General features: G+C 48.2%; 1 protein-coding gene across 11 annotated transcripts in view; it reads right to left on the reverse strand.

The window, feature by feature from the left end:
* MAGI2 (membrane associated guanylate kinase, WW and PDZ domain containing 2) overlaps positions 1–9,676 on the reverse strand; it is a 755,758-nt gene extending 746,082 nt beyond the window's left edge. For all 11 annotated transcript variants that reach the window (XM_027795434.2, XM_027795431.2, XM_027795430.2 and 8 more), the window contains exon 1: positions 9,082–9,676. In XM_027795434.2, the coding sequence (XP_027651235.1) occupies positions 9,082–9,382 (301 nt within the window). In that variant the 5' untranslated portion in view covers positions 9,383–9,676. The remainder of the gene's footprint in view (positions 1–9,081) is intronic.
* Between the last annotated feature and the right edge of the window lie 531 nt (positions 9,677–10,207).

A 10,207-nucleotide genomic window follows, 5' to 3' on the forward strand; every position in this document is an offset into this window, starting at 1 on the left:
ACTGGCAGCAGGTAGGGCTCCATGGTCTGTAAGGAAGAAAAGGTACAGGGGGAACTCCGCCAAGTACACTGATCTGAACCAAGGATGAGTCAGGAGAGTCAGAAAAAAATGTGATACAGAAATGTAAAAAGGCATTATTTCACCTATGGATTTTTCCTGGTAGTGGACATAGCCATCCTGTTTTGTCTGCAAACCATAAAACACATGCGTGCTCGGTTTTTAATTCCATTTTCACATGGTCTTGAACACCTGAACTGTAACCCTTGTTTCCCAAGATCAGAGGTCGGAAAGGAAAGGCACAGAAGTTACATGGCATTTGTAGGCCAACACTACTTCCGAGGGTCAGTGACACCACAGCTGTTTTGGTACCAGAGAACGAGGGTGCAGAAAGGGAGCCAGGGAGGACAAGGTGCCTCCTCAGCAGCAAGGGACCCTGAATGCAGTTCTGGGGTGATGGTAACTAAACACTACCTGGTAAATCTCCACTTCTCTAGGATTGTCACACACGTACGGAAGTCATCCTACACAAACAGGTGTCAGCCAACACAAATATGTGTTTCTCCCCCACTTCTCAGGGGGCACCATTATTTCGCCCTACTTTGATGATAACTTGGGATAGAAACACAGATACATTAAGAACAACTTACGATTTCAGCTAAAGAAGAAATTCTGGTTTCTTCATGGCAGTAAGTCAACTGTGGGTATTGTGGAGAGCCAGCTGCAGCCCAGCATTCTCCTGGAGAATCTGGCTGCTCATGGCTCAGGCGGGTGCACTGTGTGCTGGGTCAGAAGCTGGCTGGATGGCCGAGCCCAGAGCGGTGGGGAACGGGGTTACATCCTGCTGGCGGCCGGTCACAGGTGCTGCTCAGGGCTCCGTGCTGGGGCCAGCCCTGTTTAATGTCTTCATCAACGATCTGGACGAGGGGACCGAGTGCACCCTCAGTCGGTTTGCAGGTGACACCGAGCTGGGGGCAGTGCTGACCTGCGGGAGGGCAGGGGGCTCTGCAGAGGGGGCTGGGCAGGCCGGGCCGATGGGCCGAGGCCACTTGTAGGAGGTTCAACAGGGCTCAGTGCCGGGTCCTGCCCCTGGGTCACACCAGCCCCGCGCAGCGCGACGGGCTGGGGCAGGGGGCTGGGAACTGCCTGGTGGGAAGGGCCTGGGGGGCTGGGTGACAGCCCTGGGCAGGAGCCAGCCGTGTGCCCGGGGGGCCAGAAGGCCAGCAGCGTCCTGGCTGGCATCTGAAACAGTGTGGCCAGCAGGGCCAGGGCAGTGACCGTCCCCCCGCACTGGGCACTGGTGAGGCCGCACCTCGAACACGGGGTTCAGCTTTGGGCCCCTCACTTCAGGAGGGACGTTGAGGGGCTGCAGCGTGTCCCGAGAGGGGCAACGCAGCTGGTGAAGGGTCTGGGGCACAAGTCTGGTGAGGAGCAGCTGGGGGACCTGGGGCTGTTCAGCCTGGAGAGGAGGGGGCTCAGGGGGGACCTTACTGCTCTCTGCAGCTCCCTGACAGGAGGCTGTAGGCAGCTGGGGGTCGGTCTCTTCTCCCAGGTGACAAGAAATTGGACAAGAGGCAATGGCCTCAAGTTGCACCAGGGGAGGTAAAGATTGGATATCAAGAAAAATTTCTTCCCTGAAAGGGCTGTCAACCATTGCAACAGACTGCCCAGGGAGGTGGTTGTCACCATCCCTGGAGGTGTTTAAAAGACATGTAGATGTGGCACTTCAGGACATGGTTTAGTGGTAGGCTTGGCAGTCCTGGGTTAACGGTTGGACTTGATGATCTTAAAGGTCTTTTCCAACCTAAATGATTCTATGATTTCTACATATTTTGAGGAACTAAGACAGACCTAAGAAATGCACATTCCCTGTGCTGACTTTTGGCTGCACTGGAGAATCTCCCCCAGGGCTGTACAGTCTCTCTTGAATATGACACAACATGTGATTACTAAAATTGGTAATATTTTAGTTTATTAATGATTTTGTTTATTAATGTCTGATTTTTTTTCCTGGGGCTTTCTTTCCCACATTTTACTATCTCTGTTTTGTTCCTTGTCTTACTTTCCTTTTTCTGGACTTCCTGCATTGTGGAAATAATCAAAGACGTGCAGGAGAAACGTCTGAAGCTGATAAGCAGAGTGAAACAGCATTATTCATATATCGCTAATCATAACAATATATGAATGAGAAGACACCTGGAAGTGCTGTGTTGACAGCAACATACCTTTTGATTAAACTCTCTGGATCCTAGCACTCTGTATGCGCTGACCGAGAGTTCAGAAATAATGCGTTTGTGGTTCATTTACACACTGTAAAAAGGGTAAATACAGGGCAGATACACACAAACAACAGCCTTTCGTCAACTGAGATTCTAGTGAGGTTTCCAAATTATGGATAGGTTTCAATAAATAAGACATTTTAGGCTAATGTTAAAAGAACATTCAAATCGTAAGTACTGTTTTAGAGATTATCAATTACCAATAAGGATTTCTGTCCAGTTTAGGAACACTAAATAATATTCATTTTTAGTAAAGACTTTCACTCCCTTTCTTTTCTCTTCCTTCTATCTGCCATCCTATTTTCCATTATGGTAGCTTCAGCCTACAGTCAGAAAGCTATAGAAATGGCCAGCAAAACTATTACTCCTTTTTACTGGATAGATTTCCATAAGGCTGAAAGAAAGCTGGTTTGTAACAAATTAGGTGTGCTGAAGAGAGGCTGTCGGGATCACAGCCCCCCTGATTTTAGAAAATTCAGTTAAAGCCAGCATTGCAATGACATTCAGCAACAAAAGAAATCAATACCTTCAAACTCTGCGCTACAGACTACGCCTGCTTGGGCAGGCAAACATTCTAAAGTTTACCATCATTTTACTTCCCGCTGCAGAATACTGTGCCATACTGCACATTGCTTGGCCACCAGAGTGAAAAGGTTCATCGTAACTATCAGATACATATACATAGGCTTCAAAACTCGTATGAAAAATATTCTAGGTTAGTACTGTAGCCCATACATATCACTATATATTATTGCATAGCAATATTACACAGTCTTACACACTCTCAACGTAAAAAGTCCTACACATAACTCAAAAAAAAATAGATGTCTATGTATACTCATATATTCATAAAGATGTATTGTATGTATGGAAGAAAAAAAAAAAATACTTCCAGAACATTAACATACTCAAGCAATAGCACTATGTCCTTTGACCCTTGGCTTGATGCTCTCCAGCAAAAAGTTTCCCTTTTTTTGTTTATACCACTATGATGAGAAGAACAAGAAACATCTGCTTCTACAACTACTGCAGCACTTTCCTCTCCATCACCCTTTCTAAATCACAGTTATGACCACCTCCTCACATAAATCCCTTCTGAAGGAGCACATTTTCCATGCATACACCACTTCTTGTACACAAAAAAATGTAGATGAATAATTTATCAATTCTTTCATGTCATAAAAGGAGCTTCTCATCTATAAGGAGCAAGGAGAAGATCAGGAACACTGAAAGCAAAAGCTCAGAATCCATGTATTTCATGAAATGCTGAATTAATGCAGGTGAGGTTACAAGATGCATACAGTAAGTCAGACGCAGTTTCACCCCCTCATACCAGTACCTTCCTTTGATGTCAACAGTATCAACAGATGGGCAAGTGTTAGTGTGAGATGAACTTTACCATATGCAATTCAACAGAACTAAGCAGAGCACTCAATTATTTCATTTCTTCAAGGAAATGATGCACTAACAAAGTCATGGCCCCGTCCTTTAATGGCACATTTGTAATTCCCAGAGAAGGAATAAGACTGATTAATATAATTCTACTGCCAGTGAACACACAGAGTTCCTGACGTGAAACATCACAATCTCTCTGGAAGAGCTGAAGAATAAATCACTAGCTACATGAGTCAGAAGTCAGCTTCAATGGTCTTTAAATTAAGATGGACAAGCATATGAATGACATAAAGTAATGGCAAAAAAGAGAACTCTGAATTTAATTTCTAGAGTTGGTAAGATTCTAAGGAGCACAAGTTAGGAAAAAGGAGTAGGTCTGAAGTACAATTGATTGTCAAAGACCATCTTTTCATTACATACCACAAGTGCAACCATGCAGGTTTTCATAATTCTTTGGGTTTGGTTTTTGCAAGACCCTTGTGATATTTTTTTTGTTCAGGAAAATCATGCAGCTTCCTACTGTAAAATATTGTTCTTTATATTGGTGAAGAAAATTTTATCCAACATCCACATCTTAGAAGATAGTATATAATGATACCCAGGAAGAAAAACCACAAAAAGACATCTGTGCACAGTGTATTTCAATGAACGTAGAAGAGAATTATTGATGAACTTAAATAACCAAAGAAATTTCTTAAAATATAACTATCATAAGAATATGTGTATGAAAAAGTCCGTATGAAAATGGTAACATTTTAACTAGCTGACATGGTATTTACGTGTGCAGGGAAAAACTGTGGAAAACCAACACATTCCTGTACTTCTCTGTTGAAAGGCTTGTCACAGATTTTTAAAGAAAAAAAGTTAACTGCAAGCTAGGTTTTAATTGCAAAACTCATGGATGAACTCATTAAGGAAAAAAAAACAACCAACAACAAACCCACTAGAAGGCTACTAAAACCCTGAGCCACAAATCACTGGGTGCCAGGACAGGCCTGTCCTGCCCTTTTACTCTTGGCTGGGAAACCACTGTCTCCACTACCAGGAATAGGATGCAGAGGATGCAGGCCTGCAGTCTGCCCATACTTGGTGACTCTTGTATCCATCCTAACAAGGGTCCAAATCTTCTCCTGACTGGGAAAGCACTTGCAGATATGCCCAAGTCCATCTATAGTCGGCAAAACACTATAGCGTATGCTTACTGTCCACTAAATGATTAGACTCAGAAAGTAAATCTGGTTTTAAGTCTCTCCTTACATTACTGTACTAATTGCCTTTTTGCATAAGGAACTAAAGCATCGTGGGTTGAAGTTCAAAGTCAGATGACTTAAGAGTCCAATCAGTGACATTAGAAAGTGTCAATATAAAGTATCAATGTTATTCATATTTCATATGGTCATACCACTAAATACTTCCAAAAGTAAATTAAATTGCTCAGTTAGTCAGATGACCTGGTTACTTAGTATGTCCAAATCATTTTCCTGGAGGAAGAAGTGTGTCAGGCAGCAGGACAAAATCCGCTGCAGCGCTCCCGAGTTCTGAAATCCATGTTTTCATACTGTTCATTGGGATTCTGCAGAGGGCATCCGTGGAAGTTTATAACTCTATGAAAAGAATAAAGATCCTGGTTTATGCAGTATGACTGAGTGGGATGTTCCTGCAACCCTTCAAACTAAAAGCAAAGCTGTACTGGAGTCTGTGCACATCATGGCCCTGCACATCATCACCTACTGATGGGAATTACTGCAGAAAGATAGTGTGGATCTGAGACAGCAGTGATGAACAGAGAGTGGAACTGCAGACAACATTGCTCCTCACATGACTCTTCCCCGTGTGACTGCTTATCCAAATTAGGATGCCTTTCCTTAACACATCGCTACTTTTTACAACTACGCATCTGTGCATCTGTGGGAAGATGATAGTACTTAATCTAAACTGTTCTGCATGTAAAAACAATCACATGTGAAATTCAGAAGTATTTCTCTCAGAAACAGTCAGGCTTCTTTCTTCACCAGAGTGAAGGTCACAATGCATAACATTTACAAATATGCCCAAGTACTTTGACTGCTTTACAAAGTTCTCCCATGGAAAGGGTATATATTCAAAAAAGCATAGGACTTTACAGAGGAAATCCTGCCTTCTTCATTTGACATCAAGGCCAGCTTTGCCATTGACTTCATCTGGGCCAAGATTTCACCCTATGTGTTTCAAGAGAATCTCTCGGATTCTGCCAACAGTAGCACAGTTAAGTGGCTCACCAAAAAAAAAAAAAAAAAAACAAACAACAACAAAACTAACAAAAAAACCCCAAACAGGAAACAGTCTCCATTCTCTGTGAACTCTTACAATTCAGATCAACATAATAATAGTAGTAGTAGTAATAATAATAGCTTCTTACAATCTTTTCTCCCCATGCAAAACCAGGCAATAATTTCCTGCATGAAATCCTCATTTATTGGGTGTCATACTTAGGACAGTTCTACGTCAGATCATATTGTGGAACTGCTAATTAGATTCTCATGATTACTCCTCCTGATAATATACAGCAACTCCCACATTGTATGATTTTTTTTTTCCAAAGTTAGTATTTTTAGCTTAAGACGTTCAGCTTACATAAAACAGCAATATTCCATTGGACTTTTTAAAAATAAATATTTTACCTTGCAACATGATAAAAGATGAAGTATTTCATTATTGCAAAGAGGAGGGTGTTTAATCAAGCACAATGTAACGGAAAATCATGAAAGCACCTTTATTTTCTGTACTTCAAAAAAGCTAAGCTAATTCCTGTAAACTGAATCAGCCATTCCCTGATTTAATCTACAAGTGAATTTTCACTGCTGAGTTATCAAAACTTTCAAACAAGAGAAATACTCAGAGTCTCTTCAGCATCGAATTATAAATAGTCGTGTCCTACCTCCACAATTCTCTCTGACTTCATTCCTAGGCAGCACTGAAGAAGCAACTACAGTCACATGGTGCATTCAAGGTCATGCTATTCTAATTTACAGAGTTATCATTGATAAATTATGCGGAAACAATGATAATGGAGTCATTAACCTTGTTCCAGCCCACTAAAGGTGTTTTACAATTAAAAAGAGAACAAAAGTTACAAAAACATAGAAAGATTTTATTGCCCAGCTTTTTCTCTCCTACACACTGCTGCAAAGTACTGTTAGGGAATAGTAATCTGTTACTGTAACGTAGATGCCTGCTGTCTGTGCTTTGTAACCAAGGGGTGCAGAGATTAGACTGAATTACACTGAAGGATTAGTCAGGTGATAAAATACACAAACCATTGACTTTTTTGTAAAAAAAGGAAATTGGATGCAGGTGGCCTCTCCCTTTGGAGAAGTAAAGGATGCCACAGCACAAGAAAGATCATTCCAGCCAGGAAGACTCTCTGAGTCCAAGAATCTATGCAGAACTGTCCCTTCCAAAAAAGCAGTCATCTGACCAGTGCTTTGAGGATCTTTTGAGCATCAAAAGTGTAGTGTGTTAACATACTGAAGTGAAACTCCTCAGAGAGATATAAACTAGGCAGAATTTAGAATTCATCCTCTCTGTCTCATTCAAGAAACCTGCAGTAATCCACAGACTAAAAGCCTGACTAATGTCCCTAATTCACACATGACAGATATCCTTATTAAGGGTGCACACATTAATGAATCACCGGTGATTGCTTTGACTTAAAGAGATACAGTAGAAAAACATTGTCGAGGTGGGACAGAGACTGTCTCACATAGTAAATGAACATAACCTGAAACTGGCATTACTGTAAAGCATCTATAGGATTTCTGGGGGGAAAAAATAAATAAAAATTTAAATAGCTTAACAAACAACGTACCCTTATCTTCTTGACGCTTCCACTGCTGCTTCTTTTTGAATCCTGTCACAGTAAGACCACTCACACTAGAATTATGAATAAAAATAAAGAAACTACAGAGCAGGTTTCCTGGAGTTTGGCTGCCCAGAGATGACACTATACTGCAAGACAGAATCCATTACACTCCTTTCTAATCTTCACTTATCACAAAGTATTGTGTCTCCCTGCATTGCCTGGCTATCCAGATTCAATCTACAACGTATTGCACAACTTACCCAAAAGGACAAATAGAAAAATCCCCGATCAAATCAGCATTTCGAGGTTTGACCTCATGTAGATAACTGACAGCATCGTAAAGTACATTCTGAAGGCCTGTGTGAAAGTCAAACTCTGTCTACTGATTCTCGCGTGTCAGGACAAACTAACAACTGGCAATACCCTTCGAGCATCCAGAAGTAGCACGAATGACACTTGAAACAGTAAGCCGCCAGTTACAATCAGGCAGGTCAATTACAGAATTATACCAAATGCCAGAGGAACTCTCCTCCGTGCCCTCTGAGCTGCCGGCTGTAGTTCCAGAGCAGAAGCACCGCTGATGCACGGCACCTAACACCCTCACCGGGCAGAAATGCCCAGGTTTCCCGGGGCCGATGCTGCCCGGCGGGGAGCCGTGCTTCAGCCCTGGGCGCCCGGCACCTCCGTGCCCGAGGGGCACCCGGGGCCCGGCTCCCCGGCGCAGCCCACCGCTCCTCGCTTCAGAAAGGCGGGGGGGGGGGGGGGGGGGGGGGGGGGGGTTGGGTAGCAGAAAGCCTTTCTGCTGCAGGCAGCCCAGCTCAGCAGTTTACAGAGGACACAGACAGACATGTAAACGGCATCCGTGGCGTCTCCGCTGGCTTTCCTGGAAACGCACTGTACCTATTACGGTGCTGGAAAAACAAACGAGGAACAGAGGAGAGGCAAAAGTAGCCCGTCCTCTCCCAAAAGTTTCTTCCTGCCTCTCCCTCCCGCTTCTCCTCAGCTCCCCGTTTCCCTAGGATTAGCGATCGTTGTCAGCAGGGATCAAATGAATGACTTTTCCGCTAATGACACTTACGCACTGCTACAGCCGCCCTCACCGCCCGCGGGGGCCGGGCGCGCAGCGGCAAGCCCCCGTCCCCAAGCCGCGGCGCCCGGAGCGAAGCACAACCAAGGGCAAGCCCCGCTCCGCAGCCGTGCCCGGCCGCCCCCCCGGTCCCCCGGCAGCGACAGCAGCAGCCGCCGGAGAGGCGGCCGGGGTCGGCGCGGCGGGAGGCGGCCGGGGGGTGCCGGGGGTGCCGGGGGTGCTGCCCGGCGGCGCGGCCCCCCCCGCCCCTCCCGCCGCATGGCGAAGCGCTGTCACTGACGCACATTTAATTCGCCCGGCTGCGGGTACCGCGCAGCGCCGCTCGCATCCTTCCCCCGCCGGCGGGCAGGGGGCGGCTCCGGCGGGGAGGGGGGGAAAGTCAAACTGCAGCAACAAAGTTGCTGCCCCCCACTCCCCCAACACAGGCCCCAGCCCCCTGGGGGGGGGGGGGGGGCGGAGGGGGGCGCCCGTCCCCGCCTTACCTTGCTTGACGCACTTGAGCCGGATGGGGTCCTTGCAGTGCTTGATCACGGCCAGCACATCCCTGATGGTAAGCCCGGCCACGGGGGTCTCGTTCACCTCCAGCAGGAGCTCCTCCGGCACTAACTTGCTGCCGCCCTCATAGGCCACCTTGCCGGGCTTCACCTCCCCCAGGTAGGGGAACTGCCCGTTCTCGGCGCCCCCCTTCAGCTCGAAGCCCAGCTGCCCCTCCGGGTTCCTCACGATCACAATCTCGTGGACTCGGCTCGTCCAGTGGCTTTTCTTCTTCAAGCCCTTGGACATTGCCGTGGGGATGCTCTGCCCGACTCCCTCCCTGTACGCCGTGCTTCTTCCCTCCCTCCCTCTCTTCCCCCCCCTCCCCGGGGCAGCCGGGCTCCTCCGGGGCAGGCTGGGGGCGGGCGGGGAGCGGCGGCGGCTGCTGCCGGCCGGCGGGAGGGAGGGCGCGGCGGCCCCGCGGGGCTCGGCAGCTGGGTCGGGGAGCGCCTCTCTGCCCTCTCCGGCCGGCTTTAGCTGATATCCATGGCAGCCGCAGCGGCCGGGACCCTGCCTGTGCCTGGATGTACTAGTTGTAGAGAAACTGGCAGCGGGGAGGGCGGGCGGGAGGGAGGGACGGCCGCGGCGGGGGGAGGAGGGGGAGGAGGAGGATGGCGAGGAGGAGGAGGAGGGCTGTCGCTGTCGGTGCCGGAGCGAGGCGGGCGCTGCCTCGCCGCTCCCGCCTCGCCTGACCCGGTAGTGAAGGCCGAGAGAGAGGCTGCCTGGCACGGCCGGCAGAAGGCGGAGAGCGGCCCGGGCCGGGGCGGTGGAGGCGCCCGGCGGGCAGCCGAGGACACCCGCGACCCCCGTCCCGGCCCCAGCCGAGAGGGGGCGCCTGGGGGCAAGATGGCGCGGGCAGCCCCGGCCGTCCGACGCCGGCTCCCCGGCCTCCCCCTGCTCCGGGCCGCTGAGCCCCCTGCCCCACCGCAGCCCCCGGGCGCACGCCGGCTGCAGCCCTCGGTGTCCTGCTGCTGGAGCTCCGCAGGCCGGCCGAGGTGAAGAGGAGGGGGGATGCGGTGGCCCAGTAGTTCTGCCCACGGCAGGGAAGGCCCCAGCGGCTGGCGAGCTTCGAGT

This window comes from Falco peregrinus, chromosome 6, assembly GCF_023634155.1.
Source record: "Falco peregrinus isolate bFalPer1 chromosome 6, bFalPer1.pri, whole genome shotgun sequence".
NCBI classification, from domain to species: Eukaryota; Metazoa; Chordata; class Aves; order Falconiformes; family Falconidae; genus Falco; species Falco peregrinus.